The 18,050-nt window shown below is 40.0% G+C and overlaps 1 protein-coding gene across 3 annotated transcripts in view; it reads right to left on the reverse strand.

Annotated features, from left to right (window-relative positions):
- Positions 1 to 18,050, reverse strand: part of rasa2 (RAS p21 protein activator 2) — a 112,210-nt gene that overhangs the window by 77,330 nt on the left and 16,830 nt on the right. For all 3 annotated transcript variants that reach the window (XM_060923550.1, XM_060923551.1, XM_060923549.1), the window contains exon 2: positions 1,338 to 1,461. In XM_060923550.1, the coding sequence (XP_060779533.1) occupies positions 1,338 to 1,461 (124 nt within the window). The remainder of the gene's footprint in view (positions 1 to 1,337; positions 1,462 to 18,050) is intronic.

The raw sequence follows: 18,050 nt of genomic DNA on the forward strand, positions 1-18,050 counted from the left end.
GTGTGCAAACACGTGCGTACATGTGTATGTGTGTGTGTGTGTGCACTCACAGTGTACACAATACATTACTTAGCTTTAGTGATTCAGTTCCCTACTTCCTATATAACTTCTGCACAGAGGTGGACAGTAACGAAGTACACTTACTTGAGTACTGTACTTAAGTACACTTTGAGTACCTGTACTTTACTTGAATATTTTTTTTTTGGAAACTTATGACTTTAACTTCACTACATTTGAAAGACAAATATTGTACTTTTTACTCCACTCCATTTCTATCAAGGTCCTCGTTACTATGAAGCAGCTTTGAAAGTGGATGTTTTTTGTTTTCTTTTATAAAACATGATTGGTTTTATCACAGGTGACACTGAGACAGCCTATCAGTAATCACTAGGGTCACACCACGTCCATAGACTGGATAAAATCAAGTTCAATTTCTCAGCAGTATTATTTGAACATGATCAGTTGATGGCAGAATGGAAGGATGCGGTTTTTCTGAAGAATGTACGCACCCATGGCCATACCTAGAACCCATGTTTCAGTTTTCAGAAAGGATTAAAGATTTGTTTATTTTTAAATGTTTGTTTTGTTTGCCTAAAACGAACCACATCACAGCCTACAAAAACTCGCCGCCCAACCCGCAGAAGCATATTGAGGTATATAAACGTTTTATTCCAAGAGAAAGCTTGCAATGAAGTTGTCTGTGCTTTCAGAGTGAGCGATAACGTTGCAATAGCTATGCAGTCTGGTTAGTCAAATGACTTTCTATGGATTTGCCCGCCAAGTTGCTAAAGCCTTGTCCATGGCTAACGTTAACACATAGCTAGTTAACTTGGACACTGTTAATTAGCAAGTAAAAACAGAGTTATGCTAACATGAATAACTTTAGCATAATCTTGCCAAATAAACAGAATGTAGAAATCTTTCTTTTCTAGTAACGTTAGCTACCCAATATGATTTTGAGTTTGAAAAGAGTTTGCTAGCATGTCAGGTGGAGCTTCAGCTCTATGGGTTCTACAAACTAGTCAGAAAATCCAGTTGGTTGCTTCAGAGGCATTAGGTTTTGTAAGCGCTGTGGCAACAGCGCATTGACAAAAAATGTACTTTTAATACTTAAGTATTTTTAAAAGCAAGTACTTCAGTACTTTAACTTAAGTAAACATTTAACTGGAGAACTTTCACTTGTATCGGAGTAACATTTAACCAGTGGGTACCAGTACTTTGACTTAAGTAACAAACTTGGGTATTTTGTCGACCTCTGCTACTGCATAGGGTATGAAATACATGGTGCTTAGTAAAGAGCCATTTGAGACAGAAAGCTCTTCCTGAACAAGTCTCACCTCAGACTCCTGTCATACACTTTAGTGCGGAACACTTCCTCCTGGTCCAGACTGATGGTGCAAAATGTACCAATGTCTCGGAGAAGATTGGATCCAGAACCAACAGCCAGGTTCCGGCCTTCACCTGAAAACCACACACACACACACACACACACACACACACACACACACACGCAAACACTAGTTTAAATAATTGCATATCATGTTTTTCTGTTTTTCTTTTTTTTTTCCTCAAAACTTATACATTTTCCAATTACCGTATTTTCCGGACTATACGTCGCTCCGGAGTTTAAGTCGCATCAGCCAAAAAATGCATTATGAAGACGAAAAAAACATATATACGTCGCACCGGACTATAAGTCGCACTTTTTTGAAGGGTTATTCTATCCATAGAATCTGTGATTGTATCTGATAAGCGGCGCGTGGTTACTGCGCGACTGCATTGTTTATTTAATCAACGAACAGCTGAGCAGTGATAACGCGCCCTTTGCCCTGTAAGTAGCCTAGTCTGATTATTTTAAATATCTACTACTATCTTTAATACTATCACTATCGTTATTACTAATAGCCTATATTATTATTTTTATAACTAATATTAGTAGCCTATTACTGATGCATTAATCAGTTTGCTTTTAGAATATTTTTACCGGTAGGGCTTATTATCGCCCCATGGCTCTTTCATCTTTGTTATTAAAGCTGTAGTCATCATCGAGGAGTGTCATTCTTCATTTTTGTCGAATTTTATTTCATCAAATCAGAGGCCAAGTAGGCTATAGGTATATCATCTCCAAAGACAACCGTCTAGTGAAAAAAAAAACAACAACCGCTTTTAAATCCCCTACTTAAATCCTTAAAAAGAGTAATTTAACTCATGTCTTGTGTGATCTGATCTCCAATGGTGAAATAAACCGGTTGTGATATGAGTAGTCTGTTATTTTAGAAGATAAATTTAATATATAATTTAATATATAGCCTAATAAAAATAATATTTTATAACATATCACGACATATTACTGTCTGTAACTGTTCGTCACTAAAGTGTTTTCTAAGATCATAATGTCTGATATTATTATTATTTTTTTACACACACAATAAGCGCATGTGCGTAAAGTTATAGTAAACCATCCCCCGCCTTTTTTTTTTTTTTTTTTGAGTCGCCGGACCCACCCACCTCCTGTGTTCCGGGACCTCCCACTTCACAAATTAAGCACTGCCTAAAATCACTACATAACTTATTGAAATAACTATAGGCCTATCATTAATAATAAAACACAGGTCAATCAAGTTTATCAAGCTGATGATTTCACTCCAAATCAGCAAATCCATTGAATTCCTCATCCTCGGTGTCGCTTCTGAACAACTCTGCCTCCAGCGGCAGATGAAGCGCCGTTTCCTCTTCTTCTGCGTGGCTGTCGTCAGACTCAGCATCAGCTCCAGTTATTCCGCGGTGAAAAAAAAAAAAAACATATATACGTCGCACCGGAGTATAAGTCGCATGGCCAGCCGAACCATGAAAAAAAGTGCGACTTATAGTCCGAAAAATACGGTAAATACGAAAAGCCACAGGAGGCCATGTGCATGCAATTTAACAAGTTTTGCTCGGATCGTTGTTTCCCAACATCGCACAGACAAGGCTCTAAATTAGGCCACACATACAAGTAATGAAGTTTAATCTGTGTAGCCTCCATGTCACTGTTTATTTAAAAACAGATGTGTTCACAGTTAACCATATGACATGTACTGTAGGCAGGCTTGTAGTACTCAAGTTCAACTCGTGCCCTAATTTTAAGGACTCGTGACTTGACTTGGACTTGAGCACTGATGACTCGGACTCGTGCATTAACTGCATTCGGACTTGTAAACTGGAGATGAGGACTCTGATTTTTTTCTTTATTTTTTGTAACTTGCCATAATAATTTGGCATAAGATATTTATATCTACATTAATTTTTGTACTAACTTCGTGCAAGAGTGTCACACCTGCGCGCCTTTGCGCATGCATCAGATAGACTCTCAGACGTGCTCTGGACAGCGCATGTGCCAAATGGACTCTCGCACGCGCCGTAAACGACTCGCACCTGCACAGGATTAAGGCGCAATCAGCACACCGATATAAAAACTGTGAAAATGCACTTACTTTGCGAAGTATTGAGTTGCTTTGCTGACACATTACTGAGCCTTATTTCCTTGTTTGGTTTCCTGATCCCTGATTTCCTGTTTCTCATCTTTGATTCTGCCGAGTCTACAATAGCCTATTTATGCCTCGCTTGACCTATTGCTTGTTTCACTGTTTTACGATTTTGCCTGCCGTTCTGGATTGTTTACCGTCTTCACTTGCATTAATAAACACACCTTCTGCACTTACATCCGTCTCCCAACCATCTCTGACAGAATACTTCGCACTCCCTGACAAAGAGAATGCACATTCACCTGTTCATACGTCATGTTCAGGAACAAACTAATGTTAATGGCACTAAAACAGCCACCGTCAAATGGTGCGGTTGGAGTCTTGGACTTGACTCGGACTTGAACGCTGGGGACTCGAGACTGGACTCGGACTTGAGGTTTAGTGACTCGACTCCAACACTGTCTGTAGGCCATAACTCTTCAAACTCTCCAAAGATTCCCAAAACAAAAGAACTTCAACATTTCAGTCGCAGCTGGTGGTCAAGTCTTTTGGGGGCACAGTGAAATATATATCACTAACATATAATTTAAAAGTTTATGCATAACTTCTGGCATTTGCATTTGCACCTCATTTTGTCTGAATAACAAACACGGTACATAAAAAAGAAACTCTTTTGTTCAAACAAACAAACAAAACCTCGACTAAACTTATGGTTTTGTCATCTGTCCTTTTGTGTAATTTGTACTTTACAACTTTCAGTTTCTCCTCCAAACAAATAATCTGCTTCGTTCATGTTCATGACACCTGCGACTCAGTCCGTAACATGCCTACTGGTGACGTACTACAGAAACATCACCAAAATATAAGTCCATTACAAGTTCATAGAATATATTAGCCCATTGGTGTTCAAAACTATTGGCAGGTGTGTCATGCTGTGTTATCACATGACTTTTTTTTTTGCTGATTGGCTGCATGAACCTACAGCACTGGGTTCATTTCCATTCGCCCACGACCTTGCTTCAAATCATTTGTGTGTTTTTTAAAATGTTTCCTCACCTCAGATAAGATGATGTGGATGCCCAAAACATGAAACTTTATTTTGATTTTTCTTTTATCTTTGAAAGACGGGGTGCTTAGCCCTGCTAGTCCAATGATACAAGCCACCACTGGATATTTTTGCTAGTGCCACTTGGAAACACGCAAACAAAAGGAACTTTTTCTGAGGCAGAGATTTTGATTTGATTAGCATTAAACCTGCGCTCTTTAATATTTTCGCGATTTTATGTGATTTCTCAGGTAATAATATAACGAATGAACGTACATGCACTTTCATTAAAAAAAAAGAAACCCTTGGGAGTTGGCTAAATGAATTAATTTTCTGATGTGCTTTAACTGCTAGGTTAACATGGGGCGGCCTTGGGCTGAAGTGCCCTTGAGCAAGGTACCTAACCCCCAACTGCTCCCCGGGCGCTGTATAATGACTGCCCACTGCTCTGGGTGTGTGCGCGCGCGTGTGTTCACTGCTTCAGATGGGTTAAATGCAGAGGATGAATATCACTGTGTGCTTGAGTGTGCATGTGACAAATAAAGGCTTCTTCTACTTCTTCTTCTACCCTGTGCCGCACCTCAGTTCCTTTGATCCTCTAGCACGCCTCGATTGGACCCACCATCCCTACCTTTTCACTAAGCACTTAATTAAAGCTAGACTGCCTTTCAGATTTTTTCAAATGTGGGTCATAAAAAGAATTTTCCCTGACACCCAGTTATTTTTGTTTAGTGGACCGAAAGCTACTGAATTCAAATCACAGACTTCCAGTTTTATTATTATTTAAAAAAAATAGAACAATTAATGAATTTAGGGCCATCTAAATTCTCTGCTATTTTTTCGTGCTTCACCATGACCCAATTCAAGACACTATGGCTACGTTTACACTAGACCGTATCTGTCTCGTTTTCTTCGCGGATGCACTGTCCGTTTACATTAACCCCCCTGAAAAAGCGGGGAAACGGGAATCCGCCAGCGTCCACGTATTCAATCTAGATCGTATCAGCTCCGGTGCTGTGTAAACATTGAGAATACGCGAATACGCTGTGCTGAGCTCTAGCTGGCGTCTCATTGGACAACGTCACTGTGACATCCACCTTCCTGATTCGCTGGCGTTGGTCATGTGACGCGACTGCTGAAAAACGGCGCAGACTTCCGCCTTGTATCACCTTTCATTAAAGAGTATAAAAGTATGAAAATACTGCAAATACTGATGCAAATACTGCCCATTGTGTAGTTATGATTGTCTTTAGGCTTGCCATCCTTCCACTTGCAAGTAATAAGTGATATGCGCTGGGATCTCACACACAGCGGCTCAGTCCCGAATCGTGGCTTGTTCACTTCACTCGCGCGCTCTGTGAGCTGCGCAGGGCCGGAGTGCACACCCTCCAGAGGGCACTCGCTGTTCAGGGCGGAGTGATTTGGAGCGCAGGATGCCTGCGGAGCCGAGCGTATCCGCGTATTGGTGTTGCTGTGTGCACGGCTAACGGTTTTAGTGTAAACGCGAATCGTTTTAAGAACGTTAATCTGATGATCCGCTGATTCGACGTAATGTAAACGTAGCCTATGTCATGCATCATGTGGTGGGCTTTCCCTGTTCACATAAGGCATTATGGGATACAAATTTGAAACAGGAGAAAACAATGGAGGACGTGAGTGTGTAAGTGAAATGTGAAAGACCGACTATAGTAACGGAACGCGAGAAGAAAATACATTATGTTGTGAAGAAAAGGAAACGCAGGACCAAACTAATAAATATCGGCAGTCAGCGAGCACCTCGGTGTGATCAACTGTTCGTTTAGTGACAGAATGGTGTAACTGTCAGTGCACGGTCAAAGGTAAACCTGCACATGCGCACACAGACTTCGTCTGTCTGCTTGACTGCGCAAAGCGAGCAATTTCATGCACATTATTTGCTTGGGAATCCCCTCAAATTAAATAACTTCCCAGCCACAGAATGGCCTGTTTTTTTGAGACAGCTATTACAGAAATAAACATATATCACAATGACCAAATTTCAGAGGGAACTAAATTTCACTGATTTTATGAAATTGAAAAGCTGTCGACTTTTAATTTATTAAAAAAAGAATCCCTTGACTTGCATGTATTCTTTTCTGTTCATGTCGTTCTTCCCGAACAGGGTTTTAACTTGATGTTATTCTTAGTCCCTGACTGAGTGAACTAGCATGATGTTGTGTGCTTTATAGAAACTACAAAGTACTTCTGTGAGTCGCTCTGGACAAGGGTGTTTGCTAAATGCTCAAAATGTAAATATAACAGCAACAAGAATGGCATTGGGAAAAGGGGAATCGGATCATTTGGATCAGCCAAGACAAACTGTAACATCCAGCACTGTGAACACAACCTCACTCAATGATGGCGGATTTATAAGCAAACACATTTTTGCAGCGCTGAGTGCTTTGTGTACACATGATCAAAGCTGTGCATAAATATACATGGCGTATGGACAAATCTGAGCAAACATTTTTTTTTAAATTCCATATTTTCAGTCAAACAGTTTGTACACACAAATTACACACATATCTGTCCCACTGATAGATGAGGGCCTGCGACTGAATCTCAAATGCGGTTATACTGTGCATAGAGATCTCTACACAGGTACTGAGTGTGGAGTGAATATAGGAAGTTGAAGCTGATTTTTACATTTCTCTGTTAGCGATATCGCTTCCTCATGATTTCTTTGCTTAATGGAGAAAATGATGTAATGATGGAACAGTTTATCTTGCTCATGGTTGCTGTGGATGGAGAGTTGATCTCAGAGCACTGGGCACGAGCCTGGGATATATCCCCAAACTTAACCCTAATCCTCACCTCAGCCTCTCTATGCCCTGACACCCCTCCTGGGGTATAGGCCGTTGACAAGGGATCTCCAGAGGACCCGATCCTGTGCTTTTCCTTCTATCGGAGTCCAGGTGTACCCCAGCCTCTTGATGCATGTCTGGAGAGCTCTTCACCAGATGTTCTTTGGCCGACCTCTTCTCCTCTTCCCTTGAGGGTTCCAAGTCGAGGCTTGTCTGGTGGTGTTTGTCACTAGTTTTCATAACGTGTGCCCGATCCATCGCCGTCGTCTTCTTCCAATTTCTTCTTCCACTGGTATTTGCTGTGTTTTCAACCAAAGATCGCTATTACTGATCCTATCCGGCCAATGTATGTTCAGGATCTTTCTTGGGCAGTTGTTGATGACGGTCAGAACTGTCCAAGTCTCGGAACCATAAAGCGATTTTACCTTTGAATTAAATATCCTTATTTTTGTTTGCTGTTCTAATACACTAGAGCGGGGTGGCACGGTGGTGTAGTGGTTAGCGCTGTCACCTGACAGCAAGAAGGTCCGGGTTCGAGCCCCGTGGCCGGCGAGGGCCTTTCTGTGTGGAGTTTGCATGTTCTCCCTGTGTCCGCGTGGGTTTCCTCCGGGTGCTCCGGTTTCCCCCACAGTCCAAAGACATGCAGGTTAGGTTAACTGGTGACTCTAAATTGACCGTAGGTGTGAATGTGAGTGGGAATGGTTGTCTGTGTCTATGTGTCAGCCCTGTGATGACCTGGCGACTTGTCCAGGGTGTACCCCGCCTTTCGCCCGTAGTCAGCTGGGATAGGCTCCAGCTTGCCTGCGACCCTGTAGAACAGGATAAAGCGGCTAGAGATGATGAGATGAGATGAGAATACACGAGAGCTCCAGATGTTTTTGAGCTGTAAAAAGGCAATCCTCGCCTTACTTATTCTTGCTTTGACATCTGCATCTGTAGCACCCTGTTTGTCGATGTTACTCCCCAAATGAGTAAAGGATTCCACTTCCTTGAATCTATTCCAATTTAGTTTCACTAGTTCATCATTAGTTGTATTTATCCTCAATAACCAAAAGGAAATTGCTTGGCTCTTTTTTTTGTTTTTATTTTTAAAAAGCTGCAGGTTTTGTTACATAAAACCAGTCGTCAACACTGCCAGATATTCTTATTCTGCATGTGTGTGTGCGTGTGTGCATGCGCACAGATGTGTGTATTAAACTATATTGTGTGTAAGATGTGGTTAAAGGCGAGAAGTAGTCACTTCCTCCCAGAATGCACTGCAGCTTCCAACAAAACACTGATTGAGAAAAAATATGCACGCACGCACACACACACACACACACACACACACACACACACACACACACACACCAAATAACAAACGCCACACATCACCCTTATTCATTACACATTATACATATACAAACCAGTAATTAATAAACATTTTAGTGGAGTGTGCTGGTTGAAGGTAAGGCTGGGATTTAGAAAAAAAAAAAAAAAAAGTCAACCAGCTGATCTGATATCACTCATCACTCAGGGTACAATAACAGCTCCTACATCCTGAGCAGGGCACTACATGTCCAGGCCTTAGAGTTCACTCCTACATAAGTGTACACACACACACACACACACACACACACACACACACACACACACACACACACACACACACAGAGACAGAGATATAATGTATAATTTCTAACTTGGACAGTATGGGTAGGAATAGTTACAAATAATTTTTTTTGTCCATGTTAAATAGATACTGCTGTTTTGCTGGCAGTTTGTAAGTTACAGTGTGTATCATAATGCACATTGTGTTCAGTAGAAATGTCTTCAAGAATCAATATAAGAACATATCGCGAACATCATATATTGTTAACATCGTATATCATGAACATCGAATGTTGTTAACATCATGTGTTGAATATATTATATTATTCTATCCACATTCACTGGATATGAGCAATTGTGTGCTCTGATTGGCTACTCTACTAGTAGGATATCAGCTCATATACCATGAGGAGAGAAAAACAAAATGATGGAGCGTGTTGCTGAACCAACCGAGTATGAAATAAAAACTCTACTTGAAAACAAAACTGCAAGAAATAAAAAAAAATCAATAAAATATGGAATGAAAGTATTTGATGGTAAGAACGTATCTTTTTATATTTTTCAAGAATTATTATTATTATTATAGCATTTTTCACAAATTGCTACTGTCATTTCACCGGTTTGTTTACATTTGATGCAGAAATGATTTTGTCGGACATTTTGTAGAATGTTTTTATTTATTGAATTTGCAAAAAATAAAAATAAAAATGCCATGTTTCTCAAAATCCAGTGAATGTGGATAGGATGATACAGTTATTCCACTCAATTTCATCGTACATGGCTTATAGCCGACTGGGGGCTATGCACCTCGTCTGCCATCAGCTCATGTACAACTCGATTTCGTGGAATAACTGTTAATTGTTAACATTGTATATCGTGAATATCGCATATAGAGGATATTACACAGTTGCGTGAAGATATGAAGCTAATCTTTGAGTGGTGAATGTATATATTCACAAGTGAGCGACACGAACAAGTGAAAATATTTTCAACACGAGAAGATAAACTTCATATCTCCGTGCCACCATGTAATGTTCTTTATATTATAAGGACACATCCACAAAAAAAAAAAAGTTCATCAAAAGAACTGTAATTTTGAACTGGTTCGCCATTTTGACAACATGCATCTAGTCAGTCAGTGTGTTTACATGCACATCCAAATCAAGCTACTGTCGGTAATCGAGCTAAGGGTCCCAGCAGGGGTGCCAGAGAAATCCAATCCTACATGCACACAAGGAAATCGAGCTATTGTGTGAGGTACATTGTGCACCCGAGCCACAGGTGGCGCTACACGCCCCATCGTGTTGGTACATTTCCGGTTGTCGTCATGAAGAAGAGCTATTCAAGAGTATAAACAAAGTTATCAGCAGTGCTGCCAGATACTGCTGACGTTTTCCAGCCCAAAACATGTTCAAATCTGCCAAAATGCACTTAAAACTGCCCAATCTGGCAACACTGGTCCGTGTTCACAAGTTCCGTGCTCAAGCTGCTAGGCTTGCTCTAACAGACTGTATGGCTACAAACTGTCCTGCGCAGACCACTGTTTTGTAAGACAACTTATTTTGCACAATTGTATATTTTTCTAAAGTCCATTTTTTGCTTACAAAAAATATTTTTTTTTGCTTACAATTTAACTTATGTCTTAATAAACACACAAAAAGTTCAATTGTTTTGTTTTTATTGACATTCTTCAGATGTTGGACGGACACACACACACACATTATATATATATATATATATATATATATATATATATATATATATATATATATATACACACACACACACACACACACACACACACAAATACAATGACTTGTTTATGTACACAATTCACAACTATGCAACAGCTGTACAGATGTATTTGGTGATACAGTAAGTGAGCTAAATTTTAACAGTGCAAACAATGCCACAAAAAGAAAAGAAGATTCATGCCGTTGTCATGATTCGTTGTCATGCCGACCGAGGCTGTTGTGTTTCCCGCTTGTGGTCTCGTCACTCGTCACTTCCGGAAGGGGCAGTGCTGAAGTAAGTAGCTCAACTACGTAGCTCGATAGGGTATACATGCACTAAGTAGCTCGGCTACAATCGCATAATCTAGGTCGTGTAGCTCGATTACGAGAAATCAAGTTTGGTTCGATTTCAGCCAAGCTAAGGTGTTGCCTTGGCATTTAGAACTTCGATTTCAGTCGAGCAACGGCAGAAATTCGATTTTCTCTATGTGCATGTAAACGCACTGAGTGGGAAAATACTGGGAGTGGCATCATCAGAATGCAATATCGAAAGTATGATACATGCAGGACACTTTTTCCATGGAATAAAAACGTGTACTCTATTCCCTTCTAGCACGTTTCATTCATTTGGTTTGATAGCATGCAATATTGTTAGCATATCGCTTATCCTACGTGTATTACGTCACTCTACCCAATAGAGAATGAGCATTGAATATGGTTTATGATATTGCATGGTTGTCAAGACAACATGACATCACACATAGGAGCTGATGCAAATATTGAATGGAAGAGTTTTCTGCTGCATATACAGAAGCATTTCTTTGCTCACTGGCGACGCCCGCAGTAAACTGTCGCAGTGAATTGAAAATGTCATAAGATATGTATTACAAGTAACCCCCCTGTTTTTTTTAAACCTTTTGTAAAATCTATAATTGTTTCATTGAATGTGTATGCATAATAATAATAATAATAATAATAATAATAATAATAATAATATTGTCTGGCTTTTTTTCATGGTATATCAGATATATTCCATTCAGCTTCTTGTCTTCAACTCATTCAATATCATGCTAGCTGAATGGAATATATCTGATAAACCACTCAATGTCAGCCAACATTATTTAAATATGTCACTCAGATCCGTGATTTATTTCATATGAAAAATGCAAGTTTTTCTACACGGGAAAATAAACTTCATATCTTTAAGCCAACATGTGATGATGTTTTTATTATATAGACACATTCACAAATAAAAAGTACCCAAATTTATCAAAACAATTCATTGATTTCCTCACGAGTGACAAAAAGAGATTTATACTGCAGTTTTGGTTCTCCATGTCCCAGATGTAGCTCATATGAAAAATATGAGTGGTGTATTGCTCAGTAAAACACATGTTTCCATATAATATATTGTGGATATCGTATATTGTTAACATCTTTTTATTGCAGTTTGACATGTTCTTTACTGCACAAATAAAACAGTCTTAAAACAGCAATGCGCTAAAACAATGTTTTTGCTTTAGCTATGGAAAAGACAACTAGTTGACCAATAATTCAAAAAAGTACTTAAATAATTAAAGCAAATGCTGTTTCAGAACATCATGATTTTAGCAAAAGAAAATAACAGAAAAAGAAAATAAAAAAGTTCTCCCAGCATATGCAGTTGACTGTAGAATTGATGTCCTTTAGTCTGAACTACTTTCAACAATTTGCTGCCTTGTTTATCGTCTTCTCTGCTGTTTGTTTGTTTTTTTACACCATCTAACTAGACATTCCCACAGCGGTGATTAGTCAACTTTTCAGCTAGTATCCGGCAGTAACTGACTAGTTGACTAGTCTATGCAAACTCAAACAAACAAATAAATAAATAAAGAAAGAAACACACCATCAGTAATGGTACTACAGTTTCATAATTTCAGTTCACGCCTGTCTATGCAAGCACAGTTCCCTTTTCCAGGTGATTCTAGAAGAGAAACCTATCTCTGCTAACACCACACACACACACACACACACACACAAAAAAAAAAAAAAAAACATTCCGCAGTACATACTTTTCTGACATTGTTGATTGTGTGATGTCATATGCACACACACAGGAAGCTTGATCTCCCAGAAGTAAAGCTTTAGGGAGTGTGTGACAGCAACCAGTGCCCTGCAGTTAACTCGCTACCTCACTCTTTTTGTCTTTCTCACACACACACACACACACACACACACACACACACACACACACACACACACACACACAGGTGCAATCTGGAGGGAAACTGACATGTGCCACTGTATGCATAGCAACGGAAGTGTACGCAAACCAAGAGGGCAAAGCCTGAACAAACAAGTTACACACACACACACACACACACACACACACACACACACACACACACTACTACTACAGACACAGACTAGAGAGTGCTCATTCTAAACTACAGGGTTCTAGAATGTAGACCTCCAGTGTAAGAACACTGTAGAGCAGCTGAAAATCACACAGCGTCCTCAGTTCATTTACAGGTGAAAGGCAGGTAGATTAAAAAACTGTTTCTAGATATGACTGAGTGTGTGAACGTGTGACCACTAGTGTGTAAAGCGTGACAGTCGTGCTTGTGTGAGTCTACATTCCTAGTGATCACAGATCACTATTGTTTCCCAACAACCAATCACCATACTTTCCAACAACCAATCACTGATCACCATGCTTCCCAACAACCAATCACTGATCACCACTCTTCCCAACAACCAATCACCATTCTTCCCAACGACCAATCACTTATCACCATTCCACCCAATAATCAATCACTTATCACCATTTTCCCAACAACCAATCACTGATCACTATTCTTCCCAACAACCAATCACCATTCTCCCCAACAACCAACCACCATGCTTCCCAATGACCAATCACATCACTATTCCACCCAACAATCACTTATCACCATTCTTCCCAACAACCAATCACCATTCTTCCCAACAACTAATCACTCATCACCATTCTTCTCAACAACCAATCACTATTATTTCCAATGACCAATCACTGATCAACATTCTTCCCAACAAATCACTCATCACCATTCTTCCCAACAACCAATCACTCATCACAATTCTTCCCAACAACCAATCACGCATCACCATTCTTCCCAACAACCAATCACGCATCACCATTCTTCCCAACAACCAATCACGCATCACCACTCTTCCCAACAACCAATCATGCATCACCATTCTTCCCAACAACCAATCACCATTCTTCCCAACAATCAACCACTCATCACAATTCTTTCCAATGACCAATCACTGACCACTGTTCTTGGTTGGAATCAAAACAAATTAGAGTATTTATCCAGCATAGTATAAACCCATAAACAGTTTGTGTTGCCATGACCACAGCAAGGTTGAATTCTCACATCTCACTGGTCAGACAGTGTGGAGTTATTCTGGATTACAGCATGGCTTGGACAGTAGTTGTGGCTGTTACTGCACTCCATCTAATATGTTACTGATTCTATAATAACAGCTCATTCACAGGGACCTGTATGTCAGACACTCCTTATAATCGAAAACTAATAATAAACTAAACAGGATGAATAAAAAGTGAGGTTTAACAAAAAACAAAAAGGAGACGCTCGTGACAGAATGACTTGGTTATATGGTTGATGGCTATTATAAAATAAATGATAACAGGAACTAACTTGCAAATGTTCCACAGCATTAAATCTAACTACGTGATGTGGTGCATCACACAACCCTGGCCTGTCTTTTGTTATTCCTTCCTTATTTTTTGCTATGATAAATCTCTATTCTACTCTACTCTGAGCCTCTTCCCAAAGGCTTCCTTATTCAATTTTTTTTTAATATGCAAATGATCATGACGATTTCATGAATGTGTATGTCATCGTCTAGTGACTTCTAGTGACTTTTGAGCTTGCAGAATTGGTTGGTAAGATGCGGGCTTGTGTTCTAGAAGAAGCACAAGCTAGACTTCCCACTCCCTAATTGGTTGCTGTCATGCAATAGGGGAGTGCTAGCTAGTCTGTATTAAAGTAATTGGTAAATTATGAGATGGGGAGAAAATAGGTTTTTTAAAAGTAACACAGGCTGTTCCCGAGTGGTGCAACAGAAGCTGTCATTCTGTCTTCAAAAGCTTGCAAATTCGAATCCTTGTGATGTCACTATCTAATCCTGTGAATTCATGTATGTGGAAGAGGGCAGACAGCACTTTTCTCGGAGTGCATTATGCTGCCTTGTGGAACAGCATACACAGCAGTACAAAGAGTTGTTGTAATTGGGTTCACACGTCTTGAAGGTAGCGCGCAGGGGCGATTTCTCAGAGACAACAAGGGAAGCCGAGCTTCCCCTAAAAATCTCTCCCCAAACTGCGGCATCTATGACGTTGAATTCTCATTAAAACAATAACTTGCATAACATATGCCCAAGATTGTATTTACGTTCATAACTATCCTGTAACTTATTTGAGTGATGTCTGACGAACTTGCAGTTCGCTGCGAGAATCACCTTTACTGCCAGGCTGTAACCAGCGTTGCCAGATACTGCTGACGTTTTCCAGCCAAAATATGTTCAAAACCCGCCAAAATCCACTTAAAACCTCCCAATCTGGCAACACGCTGTAACCTTTCTTATTTCAATGGGCTCTATGCGCTGGCAGCCGGGTTTCCGTTGCAGTCTATGAGAGGGCTCTGAACAGCCAATTTCGGCTAGTTGTTATTGGTTAAAATCGACAAAATCGTCACTTCCAGGGAAGCCGGGCTTCTCTGGGACTAAACGAGACAGTGGGAGGGGCAAGAAGCCGGGCTGATGAAGGATTATTGGAGGTAGTGTTTGAAAGACATGAGGAGGGAGGGCTCTGTCGGCGAGGAACACGGAAGTATGATCAGTCCCTAGCGGATGTCAAGAAAGTGTAGTTGTGTGCTAAAGTGCTGTCCGAATTTCTTTTCATATAAACGGTTCTTCTCATTGATGTCTCTGTACATTACTCTGTAAATAAATGTAAATATTACTCGTTGTGCTCCGTTAACTTTCATCCATTCTATCAGTTTGATCATTCGCGAATTCACTCGTTTATTTCATTTGTAGTTCAATCTGGTTGTAGGCTAGCTTGAGCCTTATTGGGATCTGCAGTGCTAGCTGCTAATAGAAATTGGTGAAGTCTCTGGAAAGCACAACCAGCTAGTATGACAGGGTCACAGACCATTTTCTGGAAAAGGAGCGGAGGGCAGAATTTGTGTATAAATAGTGTGCATCATATAATGTTCATGAATCTGAAGTGTGTATATTGTTCAGTAATGTTAAGAGAATGGTGGGCTCTGTGTTATAGGTTATATCTGGGTATAATATTCAAGGTTCTGTGTGTTGCATAGCCTACCTGGTTATGAATTTCCAGACTGTGTTGCAGAAGATGTTCAAGGATGTGTTGCACAGCTGGGTGTTGTGTTAAAGACTCTGTGTTGCATATCAGGGTATGATGTTCAAGGCTCTTCGTTGAATAGCCAGTGATTTTTGGATGTTTGATATTTTTGATTAAGGATATGAGGCACTAGCCTGGCAAGCCAGACTATAACATGAAATGTACAAGCAAAAATACTTTCTGCCACTAGGTAGGGTTGTCTAGTTCACTATGCTAATGGGGCACACCTTTCTATGCTTTGATATCCGGCCTACAGGTTTTACGATGAATGTGTAAAATGGGCTTCCCCTGTTTTAAAAACCAGCAGCCGCCACTGGTAGCGCGTTAGCCCTCACTCTCCCTGGTTGTTATGTGATAGAGGAGAGAGCTGACTAGCACTCGCAATCCAGTGACATTAATGTCGTTAAACAAGCAATGCTAATTTAACTACTTCAACAAATTTCATGTTTCCACCAACACAAGACTAATGTTGCCTACCGCACAAGCTAAACACAAAATGCTGAAGTAGCCAATCACACACTGCTAATACTGTTAAACACATCATGCTAACATTGCTAATCTGACTAAATTCATAATCCCATTCCTATTAGAGATAATGTTCAAATTATTTGGAGCTGAGAGGAACAAGGTAAGAAAAACGTGATCGGTGTTTAGAAATCTAACAAATGTGTCAGGGAGTGTAAATTGAAAGTAGGAAAGTTATGTTAGACATTTATCATTCCCTGTGTGGTTCCAAATTCATCAGAAAGCGAGACTGGGGATTTTGTTATAAAATCTAAAGGGACAGCCTGCAGCAACAGAAGAGTACAGTGCTTTGGAGCAACCAATAGCACTAATATGCTGCACAGGTAATACACGACTTGAAAAGGTAAGCAGAGTTCTTCTGTGCCTTCAGGAAACAATTCTGTCAAAACACACATTGCTCTCAGTCCCAACAGGAACTTCAAGCATCGACGGCTGAAGGCACAGCTGTAGCAGCCGGAAATAGATCTGCATCAATGACTCTCACATGTGCTGCGACTCTTTCTTGCATCGATGCAAAACACATCATAATCAGGCATCTCCTCGAAGGTGTCCGTCTTATGTCTGAGCTGTCATATTCTATTTACATGCGTGTCAAATTTTTTGGGAGCATTTGAAACATCAGCATCACATCAGCATTGCACTCTATTTGTACATAGTACTTCCAGTATCTGCATTGGCATCAACTTTTAACAGGAAACAAATTGCTTCAGATATATTTTAATTTATCCACCCATTATAAACTCTTCCTGTCTCTAATGTTTAGCTCAAATTTTAAACCAAATTCACGCAAGAATCAATGAAGCCATGCCAAATGGGATTCCTATTTACTGTAAAGAATATCACACTGGTGTTGTAATACTGACACAGTGCAATATGTTTCTAATATCACACTATTTGAGATGTAGATGGAACAAAACACACACACACACACACACACACACACACACACACACACACACACACATATATACACAGTGTCTTGCAAAAGTATTCATCCCCCTTGGTGTTTGTCCTGTTTTGTTGCATTACAAGCTGGAATTAAAACGGATTTTTGGATGGTTAGCACCATTTGATTTACACAACATGCCTACCACTTTGAAGGTGAAAATTGTTGTTTTATTGTGACACAAACAATAAATAAGATAAAAAAAACAGAAATCTGGAGTGTGCATAGGTATTCACTCCCCAAGTCAATACTTTGTAGGTCTACCTTTTGCTGCAATTACACCTACAAGTCTCTTGGGGTATGTCTCTATCAGCTTAGCACGTCTAGCCACTGGGATTTTTGCCCATTCTTCAAGGCAAAACTGCTCCAACTCCTTCAAGTTAGATGGGTTGCGTTGGTGTACAGCAATCTTCAAGTTATGCCACTTATTCTCAAGTGGATTGAGGTCTGGGCTTTGATTAGGCCATTCCAAGACATTTAAATGTTTCCCTTTAAACCACTCCAGT

This window comes from Neoarius graeffei, chromosome 6, assembly GCF_027579695.1.
Source record: "Neoarius graeffei isolate fNeoGra1 chromosome 6, fNeoGra1.pri, whole genome shotgun sequence".
NCBI lineage: Eukaryota > Metazoa > Chordata > Actinopteri > Siluriformes > Ariidae > Neoarius > Neoarius graeffei.